The 13,159-nt window shown below is 47.1% G+C and overlaps 2 protein-coding genes and 1 non-coding gene across 3 annotated transcripts; all 3 read right to left on the bottom strand.

The window, feature by feature from the left end:
* Positions 1-756: 756 nt before the first annotated feature.
* Positions 757-863, bottom strand: LOC117841827 (small nucleolar RNA R71). The gene has a single exon (XR_004637406.1). It is a non-coding gene; the product is annotated as a small nucleolar RNA R71 (small nucleolar RNA).
* A 5,703-nt stretch (positions 864-6,566) lies between these two features.
* On the bottom strand, positions 6,567-8,633 carry LOC117858255 (probable glycosyltransferase 2). Its single transcript, XM_034741294.2, has one exon. The coding sequence runs from the start codon at positions 8,323-8,325 to the stop codon at positions 6,898-6,900; it is 1,428 nt and encodes a 475-aa protein (XP_034597185.1). The 5' UTR covers positions 8,326-8,633; the 3' UTR covers positions 6,567-6,897.
* Positions 8,634-9,378: 745 nt separating this feature from the next.
* On the bottom strand, positions 9,379-13,156 carry LOC117833368 (pentatricopeptide repeat-containing protein At3g20730). The gene has a single exon (XM_034712861.2). It carries the CDS (start codon positions 11,977-11,979, stop codon positions 9,583-9,585), a length of 2,397 nt encoding a protein of 798 aa, XP_034568752.1. The 5' UTR covers positions 11,980-13,156; the 3' UTR covers positions 9,379-9,582.
* Between the last annotated feature and the right edge of the window lie 3 nt (positions 13,157-13,159).

The raw sequence follows: 13,159 nt of genomic DNA on the forward strand, positions 1-13,159 counted from the left end.
GAAAAGCTACAACAGATTCGTACACTTGCGGTTCAAACTGGCATGCTAATAGCCGACAACAAGCTCTTCTGTAGATATAACTTTTTATTCATGATTTTTTAGTCTTTTCTTTTTAATCTTTTCTCAATCAAAATTTCATATCTAGTTCTTGTATATATGTGTTTGCTTTCACTAACGCTAATAGGAGATGGATGGCTATCTCTCCAACAAACCAAAAAATTTTATGGATGATCCAGAAAAATTTTACAGGCAAGGGAGCGCTAAGCACAAGCAAAAAAGCTAGAGATAGAGTAAGCTTCAGCTGTCAAGAAAGAATTGGAAGTGTCGGAAACATCTTTATCATCATCGTCTACTTCAAAGTCGACACCACCAGCAAGTCCAATAGGGGCACCAGTTGCGCCAGTAGCACTAGAAACACCTGCAATAGGAGATCAATCTGAGGCGGAGCGCACTATCGGGGAACTGTGCATCCGAAACATCACTGATTTACCTATCCATGAGTTGGATGGCATTGGGCGACCATTTATGATTGATACTTCAAGACTAAGGATGGTACTACAAGCATTTACGCAGCTATGCAACACCTTCAATATGGATGGAGTTAACAAGGGTCAACTAAGAGCAAGGTTGTTTTCCTACTCTCTACTTGGAAGAGCGCTTCAATAATTTTATTCTCTACCGCTAGCAACAATTTAGAATTGGGATGAGTTGATGAAAGCCTTCATAGCATAATGTTATTCGCCAGCCAAGATTCAGAATTTAAGAAGCAGGATTGCCACCTTTGCTCAGTATGCTACTGAGGACATTGCTGAAGCCTATGAGCGCTTCAATGACTACGTCCGTGCAGTTCCACATCATAAGTTCCCCAGGGAAGATCTAGTTCAGAAGTTATATCAAGGGATGACACCGGCATCAAGGGTGATCTTCGATGCATAAGTTGGAGGATCAATCATTGACCTCACCCCAACTCAAGCTTTCAAGTTATTCAAGAAGGTTGCAGACAACGATGCATGTTCGTCATCTGGGCGCCTATTTCTAGCTCAATCGATTGGAAATTGTCAAGGTGTGTTGCAAGTGGGGAATGATCAACTACTTGAAGGGAAGATTGGCTCGCTGATGAGACTGGAGAAGATGGAGATAAAGGAAGCTCAAGCTATAAACCTGAAGCAGCAGAAGCAAGATCAACATGTGAAGAGTGTGGTGACTACGACCATGTCGGGAAGAACTGTCTAGAGGAAGCAAAGTTGCAAATATATGAAGAAGGGAGAGTGGTTTTCACCTATCCAATTATTGATATGGATGGAATAGACCTCAATTTAATGCAAGCTCATCCATTCAGAACACAGTGCCTCTACGCATTCAGCTGAAGCAGTTCATGGAAGAGCAAGGCAAGATTAACAAAGATATAAGGCAAGATTAACAAAGATATTGTCACTAAGTTCAAGGCTATGGACAAAGTTCTTGAAAATATTGATAGCAAGGTGACAGAGGTCGAAAGTTCGAATCACCAAGTGATGAACACGATGAAGATGCTGGAAACTCAAGTTACACAATTAGCTGGACATTTTACGAGCAATAAAAGAAACTTGCCAGGACAACCAAGGAATCCAAGAGTCAGCTAAATCTATTCAAACTCGCTTAGGCAAAGAAACAGAAGATCCTGAACATTTTCAAAAAAGGAAGTATTTGTATATATATACAGGATGATATATTTTGAAAATAGCCATTTCATTAGTACTGATGGATTTGAGAAAAATGAAGGGAAACGGTATCATTTTGATCTTATATCAGGAAAACAAACCATGGAGATTGATGTAACTACGTAAGTAGTACTAGTTAGTCTACTGCTTAACTGAGAAAAACTCCAATTAGGTATGCAAAGGTGGGATACGGCCAGGCCACCATGGCCTGAAGGTGCTAGCTCAGTAGAGCGGTCTGCTAGCTCGGCTCCAACGTGACGGAATCAGCGGCTGCCTTTTTCCTTCTCCATCGAAGCCATAGCATCAAATCTGTTGTGCTCTGCTGCGGAGGTGGATTTGGAAGGACCAGAGCGCAGCAGCATGTGTTGGATTAGAGAGAAGGAGAGCAGGCGCTACCATGGCTCTGGCTTCAAACTCAAAACTGACGTCGCGCTGCTGTTCTGCATCTGAGATAGAAGATGGTCATGGAATGAGATGCAGCACCAGCTACCGCTCGTGATGAGCACCTGCACCGCTGCCACAGGTATCTCCGCCCACGCCGCTTTTGCCCGTTCGTGCGTCACTGCTTCGGCGCTTTCTAGGTATGCGCCGTCGCAGCGTACGCGCGGTGGGTGCCGTCGCTGTGGGATGGAGTCTGGACCGGACGGACGGTCGATGGGCCGTGACGCGCGTAGGCAGAGAAAGGAGCGGGCAGAGGCGGGACGGGGGACGTGGCGGCGACCGCGGCAAGGGACCCAATGATGAGCCAGAGTTCGTCCGCAAGTTTCGTCCTATAGAGAGTCCCATAGAGATTCGTATTGCTTCAAACACAACACATATATGCTGACTCCGTGACAAGGACGTCCAACCCTTGACTCCAGGTCAGGCAGGGACGTAGCTAGAGGAGTAGGGGAGTGCCGGCAGGGGCAGGGGCCATGGCACCCCCTGTGCTCTGCTAATTTTGAACTGACAAACATCAGTGGCAACTATACAAATTCCCACCCTTAATCTCTGTGTTTGAAGGGGCAGAATATGATTGTAGCATAAATGAAGGGCAATAAAGTTATTGGCCAACTTAATAATTATGCACAAGTCTAAAACAACATACTATTTGCAATCAGAGAAGGTAGAGCCCCAGCATTTTTTTAGTGAGTAAAATACACAAGTGGTTTCTAACCTTGTGGTGAGGGTACGCCGCTTAGAGCAACTCCAAGAGGCGGCTAATCTTACCCACAGTACCTTTTTAGGAAAAAAGAGAGAAAAAATGAACTCCAACAATCCACCTAAACCTTCCCTAATTTTTTAGCGACGCTACAAAACAGCCTGCCACCGTGTATATTTTAGCGTTAGCATTCCTCCCCCAATCCTGATTCCCGCACGCCTGCGCGTCCCTTTCGATGGGCCCAATACGATGATGTGGCCTGTGTTTGAAATATTGGAGGCTATTTATTAGCAATCTGCTGTGGACTGATATGTTTTTGGGGGAAATTTTTTTTGGGAGAACTCCCAATACATAGTTTTGGGGAAGAATTTTTTAGGATACTTTTGGAGTTGCTCTTACGTCCATCACCGCCGATGCATTTTTTACTTTTTTTAATTCATATATGAACACAAATATTTTATGTAGTACTTGCTCTGTTCCAAATTATAGGTCGTTTTGACTTCCTCCATCCCAATGTATATCTAAGTGTATAGAAAACTCTATAAATTTAAAAAAATCAGAACCATCTATAATTTGGGACGAAGGGAGTAATCTAAGGGGGTGTTTGGGAGGAGGAGGCTAAATTTTAGCCCTGTCACATTGAATGTTTGACACTAATTAGGAGTATTAAATCTAGACTAATTACAAAACTAATTACACAACCCCTAGGCTAAATCGCGAGACGAATCTATTAAGCCTAATTAGTCCATAATTTGATAATGTGGTGCTACAGTAACCATTCGCTAATGATGGATTAATTAGGCTTAATAGATTCGTCTCGTGATTTAGCCTAGGGGTTCTGCTACTAATTTTGTAATTAGCTCATATTTAGTCCTCATAATTAGCATCCGAACATCTGATGTGACAGGACTAAAGTTTAGTCCCTGTCTCCTAAACACCCCCTAAGTAGCTGCGTGGTTCTATAATTTAGGATGAAGGGAGTAATCTAAGTAGCTGCGAATGCTCCACGTCACAAGTGAAATGCCTTTGTAATCTATGATGGTACAAGTTTATCAGTCTCATGGAGCCGCACATGGTCTGGTCGTCTTCTCAGATCGTGCACCGGTTTGGTAGGACAACATTACAGGACTATAGAGCCGCACATGGTCAGGTCTTCACAGATCGTACAATCAATGCTCCTTGAGATCCACGTCCCAAAACTCCATGACAAAGAGGATATACCTGCAGCCGGACAAACCTCAAGTAAAAGAAAACATTTATACAGCAGTAGTTGCAGAGCATGACCAGATCTTGATCTAGTTCTTTTGATTAATCGATTAACTTTCCATCGTCATCGTTCATTCCACGTTGTGTCCATGATCATATCAGCCATCTTCATTGATTAATTTTGTCAATCCAAAGGAAACAGGTGGCCTGCACGATTCAAGCCTAATCCAATCGTCACTTCATGGATCATCAGGAGCAGCAACAAACTGAGGTGCTGTCTGGTTTCCAAAACCCTGCCCAATTCATCTAAATGCTTGAAAAACATGAATTAGTGTTGTCTTACAAGCGGTCTCGTGCATCAACGTATAATATTGAGATGATCTACGAGACACCCACTACAATGGTTGCTCTTTTTTATTATCTCATAATAATTTCAAATCTCTTGATTTGTGGCTAGAAATGGATTATTGGAAGTTGCACGGCAACCACAACTCGTAGTGGTCTCATAGTCTTAGGACCTGTTTGGATACCCTGTGTTAAAATTTAACAAGTGTTAAAGTTTTAACACTCTAAATAGAGTGTTAAAGTTTAACACATTGGGGTGTTTGGATGATGTGTTAAACTTTAACACCTTTGGTGGGAAATGACTCCATTACCCCCTCATTTATGGCCGGCGGAGAGAGAGGGAGGAGAGAAAAGGGGTAACCTGGAAAAAAGTGGAGAGGAGGACCACTTTTAACATCTTTAGTAAGTTTAACACCCCCTCCATATGTTTATGAAAAATGAGATGTTAAACTTTAACACCCCACTTTTAACACAAGTGTTTGGATAGAAAAGTGTTAAAAAGTGTTAAAATTGGGATGTTAAACTTTAACACCCCTTCCCAAACAGGACCTTAAATTAATCTCTTTTTCTCTCCTTGCTCTCTCTCTTCCACGTCAGCCAAACTCTCTTCCACGTCAGCCAAACTCTCATAACTCTCATACGGCATTGCATGAGACAAATTATAAGACTGCTGACGTGCCCTTATCGCTTCTTCCTATGCTCCTATACTTCCTGTAGTCTGTTTATGTACAGTTTACTAAGTCCTGCATCAGACTTTCAGGCCATGGTCAGGTCCCAAGCACAGAGTCTTGCAAAGCGAGCAAAAACAAACACATTTTAAATTTGAATTTTGCAAACCCCATATCAAGCGAAACCCAACCAGCAGTAACCCTCTAAACATCCAGAGCAATGTTTCGAAACGGCATAATTCAAATCCTTAATGAGTTCCAAACTACTCAATGAAAAATCTCCTCGTTAAAAATGGTACATAATCCTTCCTGATTTAAGCTTTTAATAGCATGTTCCAGTTAAAGGAATTACAACTAAAAACTACAACAAAAGTCCATGAAACATCAGTAAACATGGTAAGTAATATGACTGCTAGTAAAGTGGTACAAAAAGATATCCATATTATTGTTGCTTCAAAATCTGCAGACATTGTCTCCTCTGTAATAAGGGTGTCTAACAAATGCTCTTGATCAGGCAGTGTCCAAAAAATTACAGAGCATTTCTCCAAATCTTAACAGACGGAAATAAGTAGCGACTTGCAGCTATATGTATCTCCAAATCCCTATGTTTAGAAAGGCAAAGGCTGCATGTACATGTATGTACATACTTGTATATATATGTGCATACTGAAATACCTGAATTTACTAATGGAGCAACCACATTTTCATCACCTTTCCAACCTAAATCAGAGCGAAGCAAATGTCTAGCACTACAAATAGTATAATCAAACAACACATGAAAATGCTTTCAACAGTAGAAGCATTCCTAGTTTCCTACAATTAGCAACCTGTGTAACATCTTAAGGGTCGAAATATTCATTTCAGTCACACATGATGAAGCATCATATAAAATTAATTGTTATAAATGACCATGATAACACCACATATTGGACCCTCGAAAGAAAACCATAGTATGCTTATTAGGCTGAATGTATGAATGGAAAAAAGTAAATATTTCCCAAAAATGTAGCAGTGAGTCAATCAGTCTATCAACAGTAAAGTCACATCAAGAAATTATAATAACAGGCACTGTAAGATGCTATGGTCATTTCCACCTTTGTGTTGCAGTTTAGGGTTCAGGAATAATGAAAGAAACCAACAAAGTTGAACTGCTGGAGACAAACAAGATGAGGTGTTGACTTGACAAAATCACTGTCCATCCTTCCCTTCATAGTACTAACTTGCTATTTCAGAATAACTATCAGAATGCTAATTCTAGTTTAAATGGGAAATGAGACAAAAGTTACCAAACCACGAGTCATTTTTTAATAAGGCACCAGAGATGACATTGCTAAAGATGCCACCAAATGAAGATGAAACGCTAAATCAGGATACATCATACTTGACATAATGCAATAAGTAATGAAGTTTGGAGCAAAAGGAGCTATACTGGCAGAAAGTAGACACAGGGACATTTAATTAGCGATCAATATGCTTCATAAATTCAACTATGGAAAACAAGGAATGTGAAGACTAATGAGAACAATAACTACTACAATGCACAAACTCCACATAGATATTTGTTCAGCTAGAACCTAGCACCAAAAATGAAATGCAATACAGTACAAAAGTGAGGCTATTTCCTTCAGATTTGATCTCCTATCATGTTTAACCCCATAACAAACAAAGGTTGCAATCTCTAGCTGTTACATAACAATAACGATTGCTGAACAAAAGAAGAAGAGAGAGAAAGGGAGTGGAAACTAGAACAACAGTATCCCCATATCACAAAATACTCTGACTTTGTTGATAGCCAAAGAAAGTATGCAAATACCATACCACCAACTCATCTGAACCTTCACGAAGCTGTCAATATTTTGGCCTTCATATCTAAGTTCTCCACATCGTTAATTGGCTTGCTTGTCTGATCCCTGATCCTCTTAATCTTGGGGCTTTCCAGCCCCTTGTGTGAGAAACCATACAGCCGAAGCACCTGGTTATCGGCAAAATTAAACGCTCGCTCCATGCTCTTGAGGCAGCGCTCCACCGGGTAATCCCCATAGCTACCGCACGGCTTGCACCCAACAAAGTGAGTCACAAAAGGCCACCGCTCATCGCCGAGCCCCGGGTGGTGATTCTCCATCATCTCCTCATACTTGTCCACCAGCCCAGCCCAAAAGCCATGCAAGTAGTAGGAATTCTCTATGAACACCTTGTCCATCCACTTTTCCTTTTGCGAGAGCAGGAGGTAAATCAATGCCGACTGGTCGTCAGCCTCAAATGCTGGCCGGCCCTTGAGGTTCGCCGTGAGTACCTTGCCGGCCTGGTCACGGATGAACCCCTTGGGACCCATGGGTGCCCACGCGTCCAGAAGGTCAAGCGACCACTGGCAATTCCGGAAGAGGAAGCTGCCGGTGTTGAGCGCGATCCAGGAGTGCTTCTCGAAGAGCAAGTCCTGGTACCCGTGGATGATGAGGTTGTGACCGTCGTAGCGCGACAGGGGCAGCTCGAACGCCATGTCGGTGAAGAGCGCGTCGCTGTCCATCCACCAGATCCACTCGACCTCCGGGTGGGAGAGCATGAGGCGTCGGAGCAGCGGCAGCTTGGCCCAGTACCCCGCGAGCTCGGTGTCGAGGTGCGCGAGGTTGTGGACGATCTCTATGCCGTGGAGGCGGCAGTAATCCATCTTGTTCTTGGTGGATTTGAGCAGGTAGTGGTCGCCGAGCGGGTTGTCGCATGGCCCCGGCTGCGAGCCAGTGACGAGCATGATCCTGGGCTTCCCCCCGGCAACAGTGGCCGGGAACCCCGGATTCTCGGCGAGCCACCGCCGTCGCTGCGCGTCCCAGTCGGAGATCTTGGGCCCGAGCGCGTACTTGCCCGCGGCGGCCGCGTACGCCGCGGCGGCCTCGGCGGCGCTGAGCGCGGAGGCGTTGAACCCGGCGTTGGCGCTGAACTCCCCGCCCTCGTCGTCCGGGTCGGGGCCGGAGTCGGAGCGGATCTCGCGGAGGATGCGGTCGATGTCCTCGACGGCCTTGGCGCCCGCGAGCGCCTCGGCGTCGTTGGGCTGCGAGGGGAGGGAGAGGTTGAGGCCGATGGTGCCCCGGAGGACGAGGATGGTGACGAGGCCGCAGAGCACGGTGATCTTGAGGTTGTTGAAGGTGCGGTGGATCTTGCGCGAGCGGCTGTGGTGGAGCGGCGACGCGCCCCGCGGTCGGGGCGCCGTCATCGGGAGCCCTCCACCGCCGCCCCCCTTGTTGCTGTTGTACCCCATCCCCTCCTGCCCCATCCCCGCCACGGAGGACGGAGGAATCTCCCCCACTCCGGATTTTTATTGCCCGCCCCGGGCTCCCCGCCCGGCCGCCGCGGATTGCGGTCTGGGACGCTGGGAGAGAGGGAAGGAGACTGGGGGCGCGACTCACGCAGGTCACATGGGCGGAGCGGCACCGCGCAGCGCGATGGAGTGCGGCCTGCGGCGACGGCGAGCGGGGAAATGGGAATTGAGATGGGATCGGAGGATGCGAATGCGATGGCGAGGGTTGGGTGGGGTCGGGGATGAGGATGGGGGAGAAGGGGGAGGAGGCGGTGCGCGAGGCTGCGAGCCCCCTCTTCTTTTTTTATGGGTTTCGTCTTCTGGGACAGTGGGCTGTCGGCCGTTGACCCGGGTTTGGTTTCGCGCGGCTCCGGCCGGCCGGAGCTGGTTAGTAGCGGCGCGGTGGAGAGAAATGGTGCGCCCGAGCGGTGCCGTTTGGCGTGCGGGCGTCGCGTCCGCCACTCTGCCGGTGCCTGGAAGCCTGGACCGTGGGCGTGCCCGCACGTCTTCCCGGGCCGGCAAGGCGAGCGCGCGCGGCCGTCTCGTTCTCGGCCAGGCCCAGCGTCACAATTTTCTCTTCTTTTTTCTAATCTCCCACTGGTCCTCTTCTTTTTTTTCTGAGTGGATTTTCTACTTTACCGCACTGTTGATGAGTTCTTGGGGTATGGGATGGAGATAATTGCGGCACGGCGAGACTTCCGAGGTCCAGCGAGCTCTTCGTCGTCGCCGGTCACCGGAGACTCGATCGACGGCTTCCACGGCGCGGTAGTTTCTTTTGTTTGGTCGTGGTAACTGTCCACCTGGCCTGGCCGAGACTCAAAGCCATTAGCCATGATAACAGATCTCGTATGCACGGTAACTTATCAGCCGGGCCAGCAGGATTAGTTTAGTCAAAACTAGTGATTTAGTACTAGCTTCACATTGGTAATGGCGCAAAAACTAAATTTTCAGTCAGTACATGCCCGTCTAACGTGGTCAACGTCAATCACGCACGCCGAGGGTCCGTTTTTGATTGTAGAACAAGTGGACTGCTAAGAGAATTTTACTCCAGTAAATCATGTACGAAGCTCTATTTTAGATTTACAAAGGTACTAGACCGAATCTGCAGTTACAGTATGTTCACTTCATGTGTCAGTGCTAGGAGCATACTCCTTTCTTTGTGTTAGTAGTGCTACAGTGACTTGTAGACGATGGACAGGTTTTATCATTCCAAGTGAGCATTTGCTCAATTGCTCAACGCGCACCTGGAACCAGCCTTGCTATTGCTAGCTTGTCTGCTTCAAGCTTCACGGTCTTATCATTTCCGTTCTGTCTGGTAGCACAAAGCAAACTCCTGGCCGATGCACAGGATTCAGAAGGAACAACACTGTCAATGAAGTGCTCTGCCTCTTTGAACATCCCAGCACGACCCAGCACCTCGATCATGTGGGAGTAATGCCCCTCCGAGGGCTGTATCTTGTAGACGTCAGTCATGGATACAAAGAACCTGAATGCTTCACTTACAAGGCCGGTTTTCGCGCAGGCCTTCAGCGCAGATAAGAATGCTTTTGAAGTTGGATGATACTTCTCCTTACTGAGCATCTGCGAAAACAGGCGAACGGCGGTCTCCGGGCAGCCATTCTCGACGTTCGCTGTGATTATTGAGGTCCAGGAAGATGCATCCTTGTCAGGCATATAGTTGAAGGCATCGAACGCATGTCTGAGGCTACCACAATTGGAGTACATGTTGATAAGGTGGGTGTTCATACAGGCTGTGGAAGCAAGGCCACGCTTGGTCATGTAGGCATGTGCTTGCAACCCTTCCTCAAGAAGTGCCAGTTTTCCGCAGGAACTCAAGATGAGACGTGCAGTATGGTGGTCAACCTCCACCCCACAACATTGGATAACATGAAAGAGATTAACTATTCCGACGTGATCGCCAGCTTGATAAAATGCTTCAACCAATGTGCCCCATGAAACCTCATGGTTTGAGAGTGATAAGCACAGTTTCAGAGCCTGGTGATACCGACCTTGTCTCAAGTAAAAGTTGACCAAACTTTTCAGAATAGAGGTGTTGCTTCCATAACCATTTCGGATCGAGTTGCTGTGGATCTCCATACCACTCACAGCATCTCCAAGAGCCATACACGCTGTAAGTACGGCGGTGTATGTGAATTCGTTAGGCTGCACATGCTCCGCCTGCATCCTCCTAAACAAATGCACTGCTCTTCCGTACTGACCATTCAGACAGTTTCCTGCGATAACAGCAGACCACGCAGCCGTACCTGGATTCTTGGTTCTTGAAAACAGAAGATTTGATTCCTCCAGAGCACCGCATTTAGCATACATGTCGACCAACGAACTAGTAACATAAGAATCTGGATTCATACTGGACTTTAAAATGCAGGCATGCAACATCCTCCCTGCTGCCAGATCTAGATCAGAAGCACATGACTTCAGACTGCTTGCCACGATGAACTGATCAAGCTCTCCCTGGGCTGACAAATAATATTTTAACATCCTCAAAGGAAACATCTGGTGCCGCTTATGAAGAGTGGCGCGATTGACATACATATCCATGAGAGCACTCATGACGTGCTTATCTGAGTCCAAACCTGCTCTGATGAGGTAGCCGTGTATTTCCATACCATGATCAAAAGCACCTCTTCTGGTAACAACATGCAGAATACTGCCCAGTGTAAACTCATCGCATTCTGCGCATTCAAACATCATAGCACGAAAATGAGCTAACGCCTCTTTATCACACAAGTTTCCTGCATAGCTCTGGATTATGGTGTTCCAAGAAACCAAATCTTTGCAATCCATCTCATCAAACACCTTTCGCATCAGCAGCAGTTCACCGGACCTCCCATAGAATCCGATCAGACAATTATCCAAGAACTCGTTGCCGACCAACCCCATCTTGATCATGCAGCAGTGCAGCTGATGGCCCAATCCAACATGGCCCAAACTTGAAGCTGCCATGAGTGCTACCGACAGAGTGAAAGCATCACACGCGACGCCATCACAGACCATTTCCATGAACAGCATCAGTGCCTCGGCGTCACATCCGTTCTCGGTGTACGCGCTGAGCATGGAGGTCAAGGAAACTATGTCCGGCGCGGCGATGCCACTGAACACCTTCTCGGCGCAACGGAGGGACTGGCAGCTCGAGTACATGGTGACGAGGCCGTTGGCCACGAAGAGGTCGGCGCCCACGTAGCCCAGCTTGGCGACGGCGCCGTGCAGCTGCCTGCCGAGGCGGAGGCTCCCGACGGCAGCGCAGGCACGCAGCGCGACGGAGAAGACGAAAGCATCGGGCCTGAGGTGCAGGCCGAGCATGCAAAGGAGCAGCTCGAGCGCCTCGGTGGCCGGCCCATGAGTGGCGTACCCGGACATGAGCGCGGTCCAGGCGACGAGCGACCGTCCCGGCGCTGGCATTGCGTCGAACACCTCACGCGCGGGCCGCATCCTGCCGGCGCGCGCGTGGGCGCGGAGCAGCGAGAGCTGAGCCGCCGCGGCCGGAGTGGTGGCGGCGTTTGGGATGGACGAGCTGGACCTGTGGATACCATTGTGTGGGGATGCGGGGTTGACGGCGCTGCTGATGATGGTAGAAGAGCGCGGGAGCAGGTGTGGAGGAGGAGGCGCCATTGGAGGCTGCTGCGATGAGAATTGCGATCGGAATTCAGGGGACGACGATTCGAATGGAGTGGCCAGGAGGACGACGAGGGGGATAAGGTGCACGTGGGCTCTCCACTATCTCTGCACAAAATTGGCCCATACCTTCTGGGCTGCCAGCCCGGATTAAACAAGGCCCAGGGCACGGCGATAGCAGTTTTTTTTTTCATCGCCTTTGCACGGCACCGCCGGCAGGGCATCTCGTGGGAAGCGCAGCCTCAGGAAATCAGCGAGTTCTTCTCCATGACGACGACGCCGATGAATCGCGCGCACAGAGAGGGAGAGGCAGAAGGGAATGGATCCTGGATGGTACATATACCATTCCACCATCCTCGTTTCGATATTCTCTTATTTATTTATTTTTCTTTATAGTTCCTTGATTCAGTTGCACTTGATGTTTGATGCCCAAAATGAATCCCCTCCTCAAACTCTATGCAGTCCTATCATCCCTTTGTTGGGTTGGGTCTTGTTGATCATATGTGGATTATTGTAAATAATAAAAGTGCAACTATTTAAGTAGGCTAAGGAAATTGTGAACTTGATACCGATATCAAGTTACAGTAAATTTTTGAGAAAGCCGTCCAGCTCTCCATTGGTGGCTAAAATGTTAGGTTAATTTTGTGCTTCCATGAATTCTGTACTCTAGTAATTACTTTCTGAAACCACCCAATTGCTGCCCACAACGGCAAGGAATTTCTTATGATATCATGTTTCTGACATGTTCTTGAAGCTCTTGATGGTTATAGTGACAGAAGTCATCAAGAGTATTGTTCTTTGTCCGCTTTAAGTCCATTATATATCCCGATGCATCTGGTGAGACTATAAGCTCTTTGCACTGGACATTGGACATAGATTTTCAGGCTTGAAAATAAATAGATGATGAAGTTTGTCCAGACCTTATATTAAATCATTTTGCTAATAAAGTCGAATTTTATATGTGTATTTCACCGAACTGCATAATAGCGGATGTAGCATTTTGTTTCAGTCTCTTGTGCAAGAAGGTAAGAGTCATTGGAATGTAGAATGGATGCTATTTCTGCAATCAAGTATTAAGTGCATCATTATTAGAATTTTGAAATCAAGTAACGAACCCAATAGTTTTTGTGAACAAGTGAATTCAAGAAGTTTCGACCTTTAAGTTATTTTCGCCAGT

Source organism: Setaria viridis, chromosome 1, assembly GCF_005286985.2.
Source record: "Setaria viridis chromosome 1, Setaria_viridis_v4.0, whole genome shotgun sequence".
Taxonomy (NCBI): domain Eukaryota; kingdom Viridiplantae; phylum Streptophyta; class Magnoliopsida; order Poales; family Poaceae; genus Setaria; species Setaria viridis.

Coding starts and splice junctions, on each gene's coding strand:
- LOC117858255 (XM_034741294.2), bottom strand. CDS start 8,325: ATGGGGCAGGAGGGGATGGGGTACAACAGCAACAAGGGGGGCGGCGGT.
- LOC117833368 (XM_034712861.2), bottom strand. CDS start 11,979: ATGGCGCCTCCTCCTCCACACCTGCTCCCGCGCTCTTCTACCATCATC.